General features: G+C 42.1%; 1 protein-coding gene across 6 annotated transcripts in view; it reads right to left on the bottom strand.

Annotated features, from left to right (window-relative positions):
* Positions 1-17,380, bottom strand: part of CHCHD6 (coiled-coil-helix-coiled-coil-helix domain containing 6) — a 110,393-nt gene that overhangs the window by 22,209 nt on the left and 70,804 nt on the right. For all 6 annotated transcript variants that reach the window (XM_058844811.1, XM_058844813.1, XM_058844808.1 and 3 more), the window contains one exon: positions 14,308-14,443. In XM_058844811.1, coding sequence (XP_058700794.1) covers positions 14,308-14,443 — 136 coding nt within the window. The remainder of the gene's footprint in view (positions 1-14,307; positions 14,444-17,380) is intronic.

The raw sequence follows: 17,380 nt of genomic DNA, 5'->3' as shown, positions 1-17,380 counted from the left end.
AAATCAAAAATATAATGGATAAAATAACGTGGAAGTGCTATACAGAACTTGATTCTGGTGCCAGTGAGACAAAATGGGGATTCCTGAGCCTTCATGTTTCCACATCTTGCACAAGAGGGTTGGCAATTGCTAGTATTTTTAAGCTTAAGAGAAGGATTCCAAGCAGCAAGCTCAGGGAAACAGGTTTAAAAACCATAAAAAGATATCGTTGGTCTATTGAAAAAAACCCAAACAGATAATCAAGTGCATACCTAGATGTAAACTTGCAAATAAGAAATGCCAAGTCAAAAATCAGGAGGGCAAGTTCTTACAGCTCTACAACGTGCACTTCCAGAAACTCATTGGAATTTCAGTGGTACTTGAGAAATTCGTGCCAAGATCAAGAAATGCTTCCAACTGCTGATTCTGAAGCAATTATCAAGAAGAACACAAGCCTTGCCTGAGGTGAAACACACAGTATGGTGTAAACCTACCATCCTGCTGTCAGGATGGACCAGGTACCATGGTACGCACAAATCAAAATTGATGCAGCCAAGGAAAGCACCAACAGAGAGAGCAAAGCAAAAGCCAAGGATCACAAGATAGGACCCAGATGAACAGTTACAGCCTAGAGGCTTATGGAGCAGTTCAGAGCCACTGAAGAAATTCTCTTGCATACCTGGCTGGTGGGTCCAAACATCAGTTGGATCCAAACCTGCTGGGAGGATTAACAGCTACAGATTAACACATAATCCTTATAACCTTTTATCCACATGACAGTGTACCAGACATCTGTGCCTTAGAAGACTCTTCTCAAGGGAAGGTGCCTACTTCAGCCTTCAAGCACCACAACATCCCTGCTTTATGTTGTCCCTTAAGAAAAGCTTTTCATAGCAGCAATGAAAGCTTTTTGCACTGAACAGCTGGAACCAAAGTCAAAGCACAACGTGGCAGTTTTCTTGGCTGAACAGGGATGCCATCAAAGCTGAGCTTCACAGGAAAAAAGTCTGTATTGACAAAGGTTTGAGACAGTGGTTCAAGAGTTGAAGGGAGTCAAAATTACAATTGGCAGGATTTTCAAGAGGAATATTTTGAACCTTATCCTTCTGCTACAGCTGGCATTCAGAAATTATCTCCCTTACTTCCTCCCTTTAAATATTTTTTCCCGTAACACTTATCAAAGCCACCACCTTCTCAGCAGGAACAGTCAGGACTTGTCAGATCTCCCCAGATGCTGAGATTAGCTAGCTCTCTTCTCCATGTGGGAGCTCTCAGATCCCACAACTTAGTGAGGCAAGGATTTGGACTTGGGATTCAAGTTTTCATGAGGGAATTTCTGTTATTATAGCAGATCTAGTTCCAGACACAGCCACTGTGAACCATGTGACAGGATATGAATCCTCTTCTGTATATTCCTTCTGTGTGATCTCCCTCTTCATTTCTTCACACCCCCCTTTTCTCTACAGTATTGCAGCACTTCATTGATTCAACACAATCAACAAGAGAGCATGAAGGCAGAGGCAGCTCTCAGATTGGAACAGCTGGTTTTCTTGATGGCATCATGTCCCAAAGAGAGGTAAGGAATCACAAGAAAAGAGACTGCTTATTCTCAACAGCAAACAACTCCAGACCAGAGAAGAAAGCACAACCCTGCTGACTGAGAGAAAGGCAGCAGTGGGATTTTGAATATATTTCACACTCCTTGATGGATCATGCTTGAAGATTTTTGTGGGGAAGCAGAGCTCAGAGGAAACCACGCTTCAAAGCCTATCACTGTACTCAAGGGGCCTATGAAAACTTTATAAATATGAACCCCCGCTATCCCGTCCAAAGCCCACCTGCAGACCTGCTGACACAACCAGCTCTGCCATGCTCCACAACCACTGCATCTCCCTTCCACCAGGATTTGGAATAAGCTCCTGCCAGCCATGCCAAAACAGGCTTAATAATAGATGGACAAGGATGACCAGTGGGGACTGAAAAAAACCCAGTCAAAAGTCATTGACCCTGTGAGCAACCTCTGAACGAGCTGTGACAGCACAGCCACGTCACAACCAACAACCACAATGAGCACTCACATCAGTGAGCTGGCAGACCTTAGGCTGTTTCATTCACACACAGTTGCCTGTCACACCAGTCCTTGGACACAGGACCACAACACTGTGACATTTCCTCTTCCCTCATCTCAGCTGCTGTCCTGCCTCAACATAAAGCAGCAAAAGCAAGCTACTGAGGAACTGACAACTGCCTGCTCATCAGCAGCACAAAGTGCTGAGGCCAGCAAGGATCTGCAGTTGCTCTGATCCCCAGAGCTCAAATTTTCCAAGCATGAAACATTTGCTTGAACAACACAACAACTGGTGAAGGAAGCAAGACCACAGGCTACCTTAAATCCACAAACCCTTTTCTTTTTCCAGGCTGCTCACACCTAATACTCTTTTATCTCACCCTAAAATAACAGAACAGGCCTTAGAGGATCAAGCTATAAACTTTTGAAAGCTTTCTGTAGACCTTTCTTGCAACAAGGACTTTGTTGCCATTTCTCAAAAGCAAAAAAGGAAATCAATACTTAGACAGACACAGCATATTCCAAAGGACAATCTTCTCAGTTGCTGCAGTGAGTCTCTCCAATGAAGGTGATCACAATGGTAGGCAGAAGTTAACCCCTCAAACATTCAGGCAAGCCAGAGTCTTCAAGCAGAAATAGGTTGTTCATGAGCAGCCATTTGGATTTCTCCAGATTCATGTGTCTAAGTTTCTCTGTGACCAAACTCACGTCTCATAAAGAGTGAGTCAATATCCTTTCCCCCTGCACAAGCACCACTGGGGTCCCTTCCCTCCACCTAATTGCCTGTTTTCACAAGGTATACAGGAACTTATTACTTCAGAGCCCTTGTGCTTCTGAGGAACACCACTGCAACTCACCAGCAGGTTTAGAGTAAGCAGAGTGGGACATAAACTGGGCTCATGGATGTGCAACATGGCTATGTGAGTCCCACTTCCTTAAGCAGGGTAAAGCTCCAGACATGGCTTGGAGGGAGCCCCACATTCAGGAGGAGTGCTGGCACACTGAACCCAGGACAGTGTCACCCACGTCACCTGAGCAGGCTCTGCCCTGCTCTCCAGGGTCTGCTCTGTATATGGCAAAGCTCCTACCAGCATCTGTTCAGTTTTTATACAAAGCAAGTCAGGGCTCTGCAAGGCAGTACAACATGTTTGTTAACATTTCAGTCCCTCAGAGAGAAGTTCTCCTTTGGCTTTGTGTCAGCCACCTTTGGCTGTGTCAGAAAACAGTGCATAGCCTGCTCTCTCAAGCAAAGCCGTTTGCCTGTGCAAAGGTTCCCAGCAAACAGACAGGAGGCTGCAGCTGAAGAAAGGAGACCTGGGATCACTGCACACAATCTCACCTTTTATTATTTAGCCACATTTACTGAACACAGTCTGGCTCTAATCCGTCAGTGCAAGAAGCCTGTTAATACACTCACCTGCTAGGAGAGACTTTCCTGTGTTTTATGGGGTTCTATTGTAGCAAATGTCAAAGCAAGAAGGCACTAAGAAGTGTCTCACAGCCTGGGCTGTGTTGGGCTCTTTCCCAGCCAGCACTCATCTGATACTGGATTAAACAAGGAACTTGAGAGCATTCTGTTGTCTCAAGTTCACAACATAGCTTTGTGTGCACACAAGCCACCCATCAGCAGCTGCAAGAACAAAGCATGACTTTCACTTTTAATGGCTTCCAAAATGCTTGTTGTTTTTGAACCAAGTGGCAGCCCATGTGCCTCAAGACATTTGATAAAGACTGGGAAGCAGGAACTGCATTAGATCATTACACCCAGTCTATCTTCAGCAATGAACCTGCTTCTGCTCCAGAGGTCAATCTGGAGTCTACACAAGCTGTAGAGCTTTAAGGTTGGCTTTTGCAGAATACAGGGATCACTGGTGCCATACAAGGTCTTCACAAAAATTCCTCTAGTGCACTCCAGCTCTGTCACACTGCCTTCATCATGTCAGCTCAAGGTACACACAGCAAGGAACACTCCTACCTCGATCACAACACCCAATACATTTTTCAGTGGCTGTCTACTTTTACAAGATTTGAGAAGATTTCCTGAGCCTCAGAATACTCCTAAATACACTTAGGCTTGGTACCAAAAGATAAAATACAACCTTGATGTGCCACAGGAAGTTAAACAGTACTGACAACACCCCAGGGGCCCCAAAATACTACAGAGCTTGTTAAATGATGGTAATCCTAAGCAGGCCACAGTTAGCACCACTGAAGAACAAAAGTTTTCAATAGTCCCTGCTGATATGACCTGAGGGAAACTCTTGTGTTCAAAGCCACCTGAATCCATGAAGAGACAGGGTCAGAACACCCAGAGGATCATTAGAATTATCCATATAACTTCCCAGCACACTATGTTTAGCTGCAGTCAGTGCCTCAAAAGAAAGATACATTTCCTTCCTTCTTCCACCCATGAAAAGTAATCAGCAGAAGTTCTCAAACATGGAATTAAGATGGCATTGAGATGGGACAAACAAATAGTAATTCAATCTCCTTTTCAAATCCTTTGGAGAGATCAACAAGAATCTACATTGTATCCATAACCAGAAACTCTCCTATTCTGACAAAGAACTTATTTTATCAAGCTATCAAGTAGGTAACTGAAACACAGTGTATTACTTACCCTACTGCATCACACAATATAAAAACCTCAATTCTTTGATATTTAGAAACTTGTTGGTTTTGGTTTTTTTTTAATCTTATGCCAATATACTATTCTAAATTGCAAGGTTCACAGTTCTATCAGCAAAAAGTCTCTAATGTTAAGAGGTTTTTTTAAACAGCAGCTGAGCAGGGGCCCATCACATACCTGGGCACTGCTTGTCTGAGCCCTTACAGGCAGCCAGAGAGAACCCACAAATCAGTTCAGTCCTGTATCACTCTCCTATTTCCACAACAGTCAGGAGAAAAAAACTTCAAGAACAGAAAGGAGGTGCTTTTAATTTAACATCTAAAGAAGAAAGGTGTGTCCTAGACAAAAACTGAACTGCTTCAGTAGCTGTGTCAGGGCACTGCATGGTACTAAAAAGAGAATAAACTCAGAACAACTGCAAGTCATGAGTAGGAAACGTCCTTCAGAAAATAAAACAAACGTAAAAGTTTCACAGCAGTTTGGTCTGAATGCAGGAAGAAAAGACGTTGCAGCTGCTATCATCTCCCTAAATTTTAAGCTTGCTTTTTGTCCAGTTATCTGATTTCGTGAGGATTTGTATTGTGAACAAAACTTCAAGCAAGCAGAAAGAACATCTGAAGATCCAGGAATCGGTACAGGTACAAGCAACTGTAATGAGCAGGTACCATCTCCCACCTGGCAGGACACTGCCATCTGCCAAAGGCTTGCACGGCCTGGACATGTGGGTGCTCCCTTCAGTTTTTAATGTAGTGTCCATACTTTACGAGTCATTAGAATATTTCAAATCATCCTCATCAGCAAACTCAAAGAGGAATCCAGGGAAAAAGCAAATTATTAAAAACATCCTCCATTTTCATATGAAATACTTGGACCAGGTTGGGGTTGAAGTACACACTCCACAGAGAGGAAACTGGAATAATCAAAATGCACAATTCAACCAGTTCAGGAGTTTAAAAAAAACCTAAAATTATAATCTTTTTTCACCAATGTTAAATTCATTCTGAGGGAACTAGGTACCAGCTGGGACACAAAAATGCTGCCAATGTAGTGGTGATTGTTGAGACCTCCCAGTCCCCCCAAAAACGAACAGTGTAATAGTGCTTTATTAACAGCCCAAACCAAGAAACCCTGAGCTTTCTGTTCCACAGCTCAGTAAAGTAACCCAAGAGATGAGCTCCTCAGAAATATAAGCCAAGTCCTTGTGGGCAGCAAACGTGGACTGATTAACCCAAGGGGAGAGAATGCAGAGGCAGATGGGCAGAGGTAATCAGAAATGACAGAAAGATAAGCAGGCAGAGGGCAAGCAGAGTGCTTGAAGGACAGAGGCAGAAGAGATGAAATTTCATAGCATACAGGTATTTTAAAAGTTAAATCAACAGCTTTCCAATACCATTATTTAAAAAATCATTCCCCCTAATATATGCAGGAAGCCAGCTGCTTGTGAAATGACCTTTAAACCCTACGTACCATGCCTTATTAGACTAATTCAGAGCTGGAGGTTGGCTGATCCTGAAATCCATTTATACAGGACAAACAGGCATTCAGCAGGGACAAGGAGCGAACACATTGTCAAAATAATTTTGTCTGCATTTCTGCATGCATACTCAGGCTCAACACAGTAGAGCAGCACTTCTCCAGCTTCAGAAATAAGGTACACCAGACATTGCAGCACCACCCTAACTCAAGGCTTCTCTTCCTTCTTCCCTCACATTACAAAGGTAACAAACTTTAACAAGTATTGTCTTTCTGGACAGCTTTTGTGAGGTCTTCTGCAGAGGTCTTTAAGAGCCTTGCACCAACTCTTAAAAGCCTCAGTAGAGGCCTCTAACCAAAAAAGATGTTATAACCAGAAGAATGTTTCTTGCCAGAGATGGAAGTATCAGTAGTGGAGCTAACTCGAACATTGTACTCGGAACACTGTCTTCAACACGTCTTGCTCCTGTATTTGAAGCTCTGGTGTCAGAAAGGTTTCTTCAATTGGTTTGCAAAGGTTTAGCTAGGACTGAAAGCTTTAAATTGTTTTGGAAGCATCACGAGTATGTCAGGAAATATCTCGAGACAAGGAGGCCTGTTGGGCAGACAGACAGTGTCACAGGCGGGTGAAAATCACAAACAATTACTGCAGGCATGATGCAGAAAGAAACTTTCCCTTGAAGTTTGGATTTTGTAACAGATGAATGCTCCACAGCCTTAGAAGAGGAGGCTCTGTGGAGAGAACAAACACTACTAGCAAGCAGCATCAGGGCAACGTCTGCAAATCTCCAGTATGCCACAGTTCTGAAAAGGATTTGCTTCCCACTAATAGGAGGGCTCATCCATCATTCACTAACTTCCAAAGGAGGGCTACTTAGAGCAGTCTTGCTTGCTTGGAAGCAACTCTTCCAGTTGAATGGGACCAGTGCTACAATAACCCCTGCACACTGCCCACACAGACACATTCAGCTGAGTGGTGAAGGCTGTAAATCCCACTAGTCCTCCAAGTACTCAGCCCCAAAATCTGTGACAAAAATCTGATGGATGGTGTGTGGAGACTGCAAACTGCACACAGCAGGAAACCATCCTGTGCAGACTACGATCAACAAAGAGCATAACAAATCTTTGGTTTCCCCAGTTTGTCATCAAGGCTTTGGCATCTCTGATAAAATTTCCCAAGTTATAGCCAAGTTGTCAGGGAACGGATCTAACATTGTACGGAAGTTATGGAAGTCAGGGCTACTTTGGAACTTCCTGGGAGACTGAAAGCACTTGACCACTGACCTTGTGCTTCTAACCAGCAGTTGCTATCAACAGCAATTTTTGTGGATCTGTTTCAATCTAACTTCAGCAGCAAAACACATAGTTTAAAAATTGGAAATAAACTTCTTTCTGTCCAAGACTGCTTGGTCATCAGTCTCGTGGAATTAATCTGAGTAAGAATTTCCACTTCCCACTTGCCAACAGTGCTACAAATCTTTTGTGAAAGAATCTGGCATTAAAACAGCCAGATTTATCAGAACAGTCTCTCACCCCCAAGCAACTATTTTCCATACTAGATAAGCCTGACTGAATACAGGCTACAGTTCTCAGGAAAATGCTGCCTAACACACCATACAGAGAACACAGAACTAAAGAAACATTTGATCCATGTAGTCCCACTAATTTAAGCCTAAAGAGAAATAATTTTTGAAAAGAAAGTGAGAGAATACCAAGACTGAAATTTTTATACCGAAGTCTAATCAGACTTTTCAGATACACCCACTCAAAGACCTCATTAGAGCATCATGTCAGCTAAGATGTGTCACTCCTGACCAGCTAACTCTTATAGTATTTTAATATATTATAGTATTTAGTAATTGAAAAAAAAAAATTTAGACTGTTTTTAAACACTTTCAGGCAAACTAGGTTTTAAACCAAGAACTGTAGCAAGAACACATTTTAGAAATAACAAAATACCAAATAATTCAACTTCAGAAATTGTAATGTCATGCTGCCTTTTTTCCCTCTTTACAGAAGTTGTTTTCAAAAATCATCTGTAAAACATACTATTTAGATTAACTTTGCCAGTAAATATATCTGAAATCAGAACCATCAAGCAAGAAATTAGACTCAAAAGCAATTATGCCTCACTGCAACAATGTCAAAACCCCCAAACAAATAAAAACCAGAAAACAAAAAATAAATGCACAGGAACTGGGTGTTGAACTGTTATAAAACAGACTGTTTATGAGAAGAGAAACGCAGTCAGGAGTCCTCCTTCCAGATCAGGCAATGGATACAAGAACTTCAGAGGTGAAGATGATGTAGAATATGGACTAAGAATCACTGAAAGAGGAGCTCTGAAGCACAGCCAAGCAAGTTTTAAACTTATTTCTGTTCAATTTCTTCAAAAATTATAAACTTGAGGAAGTTTAGGCTTTACAGGGACTACAAAGAGCAGACAGAGAAGAGAATTTGTTTGTGTGGGTTAATAAGTGCTTACAACACACCAGGCTGTGGGGAACATCAGAGCTTCATGTAGTGCTGAGACACAGAGTAAATAAAGAACTTATGCCTCCAGTTTCATAAATACTAGGTATAGGCAGCAGACATTTCCATTTTAAGTAGGCCAGCATTTACTCTAGAACATGACTCATATATTAAGATGGTAGTTTATGTCTTTTCAGGCAGCTCTATATTTTTAGTTTATCCACCAGTGAACTCTTGAGGATATGAAGTGTTATGTATAGACCCAAGACTCGCCAGAACCTACAACTGCTGCCTTGAAAATCAAAACAATAACTGTTTCCATCCTTCATAATTAGAAGCAAAATATGGATCCTCTTCACCTTTGCAAATACCAGGTCAGGGTATGCCTGGGTACAGTTAATCCACTGCTCCTCTGTGTTTACAACTAAACAAACAGCAGCTGCCTGCAGCTTGCAGCTCTCCTCCAACTCCCTTGTGGGGGCCATTTATTGAGCCATATACTCCTTTGATAGTGTTATCACCACGGCATTTGCACAAATAAAGGTTGAAAGAGAGGAAGATTTTTTAAAAGAAGAGACAATTTCCTTTACAGAGAAGGCAAGAGGAACCCTTCACAGATATATTTGCCTTGAGCAAGGACTGACTGACAAAAGGTAGGCAGGACAGCCACACACCTGGCTGAGGATGGCTGGGCACAGCATCCTCCAGACAGGAAACACACAGATTTATCTGAAACTACAAACCTGAATTCCAGAAAGCTCAAACAACCCTAAAGCCTTTCAAGTCAGATATATTGCATTTCAAGCATTTCTATGTGATAGATCTCCTCAATGAGGCTTCAACAGCCAAGATTTACCTTTGCAGAATCCCAGGGGGAGGAGAAATACTGGCAGTTCTTAAGTACAGATACAGACCTTGCTATACCTGGTCCAAACTTTCTTTCTCCAGGCACACACACTGACTGGTCCTCTCTATCCTGATAAGTACACAACCTATCTATGAAGTACTGTGAAACCCACCAGAACGGAAACAACACTTTAGCAAAAGTCTGATGGTCCAGAATGATCAAATACCTGATGGCATCCAAGTCTGTATCTCTTAAGCAGAGAGAGATCCAAGTTGCAGAAATGAAAGCTCTCAGCAGGCCACGCTTCAGCAGGATCAAGAGTGCTTGAGCAAAACTGCTCCATCAGGATGGGACACTGCAGAAATACCTGCAGCATCCTCTCAGCAATCCAAGTCCCTGCCCACAGATTAGAGACAAACTTCCAGCAGAGTTGTAATTCTTTGCTTTGTGTGCCAAAAGAGACCTGGGTTTTCACAGAGATCACTTGGAAATGTAAACGCAATAAATTGACCGCATTCCTTTTTATTACAGTCAAGGGCAAAGCAGAATTCAGATGACTCAAGGTTATGTTAAAAGTCTCCCTTCACTGGAATTCAGTCAATCAGTATTTAGCAAGGGCTTGTTTGCACACAGCAGAGTGACTCACAGCAAATGTGTGTGGATTTCCCCTGCACTTTCATTACAAACCCCAAACATTCATATACAGAGAAACTCACCAGTTTATTGCATTGTAATTTCCTTACATAGACAAGCCCTAAAGCCTTGACAGAAGTAGGTTTACCTTTGTCTGTTATGAATAGCAGATTTGTGAGAAGCTGGACACAGAGCAGGGAGGAAGAGTGCAGGATTATGAATGGCTCCTAGCTCAATGTATACAGCTCCTACTGACAAGGGAATACATGTCTGAGTACATGGCTCCTGATAGCTTGGTTTGGCCAGGAGCTAGTGCACAAAAATTTCACCCTGGTCCTTCAGTGAAAGGCACCTAGAGACAGTAGGGAAACCCCAGAAAAGAAGGGATACATGCTCTTTACTAACAGACATTTCTCTGCACACAATTACAGAAAGCGTGCTCTGTTTGAAATCTCAGATCATGATCACCTGAGGCCTCATTTTCCAAGTGGCAGCTGCTTGGAGATTCCCTGGTATAACCACCAATTATGTAACAAAGTAACTAAAATTTGCCTTCAATTCAGATTTGCCTATTGGTGTGAACAGAATGCAAGGGCAGCAGAATGGGTCTGCTGTCTCAGAGCAACACTCTGAAAAGTTCGCATGTGAGTGCATATTTGCACCGGGGAGGGAAGCAATTCACTAATAGGACTCAGACTTTTTAAAACAAAATCATTTGGTTTCCCCTTCCAACTAGACCAAAACTAAGGAAATACGCAGATTTCCACTGCCCACTCTCTTTTTCCTTCCACACCCCCTTCTGACTGGCACAAGATAAAACCTTGGGGAAACAGCAGCAGCAATTTTCAATTCTCATTATCTAACGGCAGCAGTAGTTCTTGGTGAAACTTGCGGTCAATAAACTACAGGCAATTTTGAAAGACACAATGGGAACTGCCCCTCCTACAGCTGTCCCATTATCCCAGCTTTTATTAGATTTAAAGCCAGTGATTTTTATGCTGTAGCTCAAGTTCTGCAGAGCCATGGAAACAGACCACCAGAAAAGATAAAACACTCCTAAATTAAACACCCTCTAAAGTCAGAGAACTTCCACATAAGCAAAGCATGGGATGCAGCAAGGAACCCAGTGCCTAAAGGGGCTAATGCTGCTGCACTGAATCAATGGTGACACGACCAGAACTCAACATTCAGGATGATATAAATGGAAAAGCTCATGAGCAGGTTAGGCAGGGCAAGTTCAGAGCATACTGGCTACAAAGGCAGACAGCCAGAGCAGGATCCTGCTCCCATAACCATGAGCAATCCCAGAACAGGCACCAACTTTGTAGTCTACGCTCTGGATATGCCTCACAAGAGGCACAGGGAAATATTCATCTCTGGCTGGCAAGTCAGCTGGCCTGCTTCAGATGACTCTTCAGAATCAGATGCATCTTACTCTACATATGCCTATTTCTCTCTGTTGACTACAAGAGATAGCCCAATAGCCAGAAAACAAACAAAACAGGTAACAATAGCTGTACCTCTACCATGCACTACAATAAAATAACCTGTTCCAGGAAGAGGGCCTGTACAGGAAGCCATTAGAAAACACATTTTAAAACTTACTGAATGATTACCTGATAAATTTGTTAATGGGGCAGAAATAACTGAGGGTGTATCTCACCTCCTGGCTCAGAAATGTGCACAACAGGCAAAGGAAAATGGGTGTCCAAAGGAACAGTCTCAAACAAACACAGTAAGGGGGAAGAGGCCAAGAATTATTTTCATCCACTGTAAGCTGTAATGTTCTAGAAATCTAGAACTTGCTTTCTCTGAGTCTAATGCATACCATGCCCTGGAGACATTTTTACCAGCCATCAGAAGGAACTTGCAGAGAACCAGATGCTTCATTAAAGAATATTCAGCAAGCTTTATAAAAATCTGTATTAAAAAGCAGAACAAATCACCACCATGCAAGTGAGCTGAAGTTACACATCCAGCATTGATTACATTTCCTCCTGCACTGGAAACAAATGGTGTTTTAAAAAAAAAAAGGTAAAAAATACCCAACAAATTAAGAGATTCTGGCCTTTCTTTCCCACATTCCTCCAACCTGAATTTCCTGAACGAGGAATGCGTGAGACAAAGCCATTTGGTATAAGATGCTAATTTAAACTTAAAGAAAAATAACAGCTTAAAAAGGGGAAGGGAGGAGGGAGTTTTAATCCTACATGATAAAACAACAGCTTGTGATTGCTACAGATATCTCAGGAGTCAGAAGAGTCAGTAAGAGCAGTGAGGCAAATCGTCAGGGCTTCAGCTGTCCTGGGACAAAAGGAAATGACAGAAGACATATTGCCTTACAGAAGTTGTATTTGAATTTGTACTTGCAGAACCCTCTGGTGCCTATCTCTAGCTGCAAGGTGTTAGTTACCTATTCCTTAGTCTCTCAAGCCCCTTCCTAAAACATAGCAAGATTTTCTGCCACACTGTCATCATCCACAACAAATTAATGTCCTATGCACTTTGCTTCCAGGTAGTTTTGAATAATAGTGGGGAAAAAAAAAACCTGAAGTTCATTGAAGACTGTGGGAACAAAGACAACCAGACAGCCCCCAGATTTTGGTTTATACAGAAAACCTACCAAAACCTCCACCAAATCCAAAAAAGATCCAAGTCATTAGGATCTTTCACTGCCCTCTGCTGTTACCAGTCATTTAGCTTCCAATTTACTCTTTAATAATGTTGGGCTGGGGCTCGGGGCTGGCAGCATCCCAGCCCCTTTCTCAGGCGGGTTGGAGCCGCAGCTTGCAAATATGCTGAAGTTTAATGCAATCTGTCTTCTTTGGTAATCACATTCCGCCCGCACTGCATGCAATAAAGATGTATTGGTAAATGCATTTGCTAAAGATATACTCCACTGAAAAGGCTACAAGCCTGATTTAGAGGAAGCAGGAAGGATAACAGAGGCTGGCAATAGATGCACCAATGCTCTGCACACAGCAGCCAGGGGCATGGATTGTGCAGCAGCAGCACAGGCACCACTTTACTTTAAAGCTGAGGAAGAAAAAGAAACCACATGTTTTGGGAGCTGGGGACTTTGGAGATATCAGAGAAAAGCCCTTTCCTTGGCAGCTTTAACCTTGCTGATTTGCAGACATACAAAGACCTTCTTTGTAAACAGGAAGGAAAAAAATTCCACTAGGACTAGCAACAACATTTGGTCTAATATATCCTGACAATTTTCCCATCTCCTTCTGTCGGGCTTCTTCAGGGAGCTGGCTGGCAGCTTGTTTCATGTTATACTTAAATCAGGCATACAGCTTCCCCTTACAATGCTAATGGAGAGAAAGATTGCTTCCATGAAATATCCACCTCTCCCCCACCCTTTGCCTTAGTAATCCCATGAGAGAAGTCTCAATTTTCTATTACCATCCTTTTCCCTACATACTCTTTATTATATTCTCAGCACCTTTTGGAGAAATTTCTACTGTCAAAAAAGCCCAAAAAACAAAACAGAAAAGTCTGCCCTTGAGGGACACCTGACCCACTGAATTCTCACATGGCCCAGGACCATACCCTAGTTGTGATGTCCTAATACTTCATTTTCTTTTCCCCTTCACTTGTTTCAATAGCCAGAAATTCTTCCAAGGTACTGAGCAGCCACTGTCCTAAGGCATCAACAGAACCTACTGGGACTCTGCATCTCAGAAGGAAGAGCCATAAGGCTTCCTGGCCTCCCACACAAGATGAAGAGTTTTTAGGAGTGTGGAATTTTCTTAACAGACAGCAGCTTTGCCCAATACAGAACATTTCCCCATGCAGCAATGAAAAGAAGCAAGACCTCCAGCTGCAAGGTCCCATAAAAGGAGATGTTTAGAGCCTGTTGAAAATGTTGCAGACTGTGCCAAAATGGATTTACTTACTGTTTGCAGTATACAGCATCCAAGAAGATAAAAGTAGGGAAAATCATTGATTGGCTTTGAAACCTGGGAGCATTGGTTCTACCTTTTTGGTGGCAGCTCAGTACAACAGGACCTACTGACAGGAATGAAGTTGGGACATACCACAGTGTGACTGGGAAATGTGGAATGAATGTGGGGAAATGGATCCCAAGGAAGATTTGTCTCCTATGAAGATTGCAATTTGTCTAACAGATACCACAGCTCTCAAAAATGCAAACCAAGACAGCAAGGCCAGCCAGTACAACAGAGAAGCTTTTGTTACCTTCTGAGCTGCACTAACACAGCGCTGATATTCCTTCGCCAGCTCCGAGCATTTGAGCACTTCATGTTTGTTTTCTCGGTAGCACTTCAGAATTTCAGACTGCAAGTTTGAACAGACAGGATCAGCGTTCCTCCTCCTGCAGGGAAAACAAGCACAGAATGATGCATGAAGAGGAGTTTTCAACTGCTTACTACCACTTTGCCAGCAACACACATACTAATTTTATGCTGGAGTCATGTAGTCCGAATAGAGAAGCTGGTGGGAGAAAGCTGGTCAAATGACCAACAGTGTCTTTCAGCTGAAAAATCCAGGGTACTTATCAGAAAGAAGGAACGTGATCTTTCTTAGCTAGTGTAGAAGGCTGTTTCACCCTTACATAAAACATCATCTCTCCTCTGCAGGCAGGAGGAAAAAAATCCCCAAGTCTAAGAATTTCAATGATTTTCTCAACTCACACTGGAAATCTTTGGCAGACCTCAAGAATCCTGGCTGAGCCTGCACTAGATCTGTAACAGTCTGACAAGGAACTGAACAGACTTGTTGAATAAGCCACCTCAATCTATTGAATTCTCATCTATTTAAACACTACAAGAAATCCAGCATGGTTGGAAGCACTGCAATTCTCCTAGTGACTAGAAAAAAATCCAGAATAATAGCAAGACCAGATATCTGTTTCTTTGTATTTCTGCAGAAATTAGTACTCATACTCTGCAAATGGCATTGACAGTTACCCAAGAACAATTAAGGATGATGTTCTTTTACTCTAATGTGCATGTGTACATATGGCACATCATCAGCAACAGTACCAATAAAGGGGAAGGTCGTTGTAAAACAATCCCAGTAACAATGGCACAAACACAGTAACAACAGTGACATCAGCTGCACAGACAGGCAGACACAAATTGCAGGCATTTGCAGCACCATGGCCATTGTACATTTTACCAGAGAATAAGAGAACATATGCTTAGGTGTCATAATCCTCAGATGTCATCTCCTAAACCATAAATCCATTTAATTCCTTGCATTTCCTGCCCCAATATGCTTAGAAATCTGTGCCCAAATATCAAACACACCTCTTCCTTTCCAAAGCACTTGATGCTATAGGCAGATATTAATGCCATGCTATGATGTATTCATTTCCACAGTAACAACAGGCACTCATTCAGCAAAAGGGCCTCAGAGCAAGGCAGAGAGAGGGAAAATATGACCTGTCCCTAGGCATGTCACAGTCTCTCAGGTGGAAAAGATTTCTAAGAAACAGGAAATCTTAAACCAAGATCTTCTGAAAGCTTTTGGAGAGCTCAGATATGAGTTTCCAAATCATGCACATCTGTGTAAGGTGCTCAGGAAAGAAGTGGAAGGACCAAAAGAAGAAAAATTTTGTCTTTTCCTTACCAGCAACCTGGGTGTGCTCTCACAATAATTTGGTTGAGATATACTCTAATTGATACTTCTTCAGTCCTCAGTCTTACTGACAACATAGCTGGACAGAGTAGGGATTTATCAGTATGACAGCCACGTTCTACAACACTGAGATTTGGATCAGAAACAAAGATACTATACAGACTTCTTTTTCTACCTCTTCACTAATCTTACAGTTTTTAGAAGAAACTTATTCCATGTACAGTCCCTAAGGGCTGGTGTTCATTTCTAATTTCTATGTTATATAGAAAATCACCTTTAAAGCCTTGAAAATCCATATTCTAAAAAAAAAAAATCTTCAAATTTTGGGATAGAAAAGAACCCAGAGAGAGCTTCAGAAACTCATAATGTTGGCATTTTGCTTTGTCACTAACTTTAATATCACTCTAATCAAATCAGTGAGACTGTGGAAATGATAACAAACAATACCAGGTCAGGAAATACCACCAAATCCCTCAATTCATTGAAAAAGTTAAGACTTTTAAAATTAGTTCTTTTAAACTCAGTGATGTTAAACTGAAGGGCATTTTGGAATTTTCATATAGAAACCTGGAAGAGCTAAAAGGTACAGCATACCACAAACCAGTTTGTATTCATCTAAACTGAACAACATGGTACAAACATCTCAGAAATATTTAGAGGTTGTCACTGTCAGCAGGGAGAGCTACAGGAATTGTTTTTTGTGTCTTTCCTATGGCATCAGTCTTCACTGCCTAGAATAAATATGAAGTTAGGACCCACCTGTGGGCTCACACAGTGCTGCAAAGTCTGCAGTCCTCTTCCTTAACAGACCCCTTGGTGCTCAGCCCACAGGACTATTTAAAAGCCACACAGTGGTGAGCAAGAAGCCACAAAAAAGAGTATTGTTACCTAAAGCCTAACAGAGGAAGGGGACCAATCAGCACAAACCAGTATGCATTTCCCAGCAAGTACTTAAACCAGCATTCCTACACACCACTTCCCACAACACAGGGAGGATTTATTTGGTAACGTATACCCAAAATCATAACAAGATTATTCTCCTTTATTTCTTCAAAATAAAACCTCAAGCTGTGGTTATGCATCAATTACACCAGCATCTCAAAATAGATTTAGAGACGTTAATCAACAAATTGTAAAGCTGGTCTAGGTAATTATCAATACAAGTTACTGCAGAATCTGGGAGCACACAAGTTATCCACACCCAGCAGATTAGCTCTGGACTGGAAAGAGGTACCTGAAGTGCTCTGGTGAACAGTTGCTTGAGATGCTTTCCTCCCTGCACAGTGATCACAATGCCTGCCCAGTCTGAATCAAGGGATGCCACTCTCCTGCTCACATTAAGTCTCAGCTGTAACATTTCCACAGCAGGGAACTGCAGCCCTATACACACACAACAGCTGCACCTTACAGGCTTTCCTCATACACATCTGAGACAAAAAGGAATTAAACCCACAGCCTCCAACTACAAACACATCTGTAGAATACAATGACATTGTGGGTAGAGTTTTAAAGGAGGTGGACTTTCATCAGCTATCTCCCTTCATCCTCAGTCTAGATCAAGGCTGTTGGCACTAACTAATATTTAGAAAAATTCATCTTCTGGACATCTGACCACACTGCTCCTGATGTGTCACTGAGGGTTTTTACCATTATTTCTCATATGAGAGAG

The sequence above is a fragment of the Poecile atricapillus genome, chromosome 9 (assembly GCF_030490865.1).
Source record: "Poecile atricapillus isolate bPoeAtr1 chromosome 9, bPoeAtr1.hap1, whole genome shotgun sequence".
Classification (NCBI taxonomy): Eukaryota; Metazoa; Chordata; class Aves; order Passeriformes; family Paridae; genus Poecile; species Poecile atricapillus.
The sequence above is the reverse complement of the archived record's forward strand: the minus strand, read 5'-3'. Positions and strand labels throughout refer to the sequence as shown.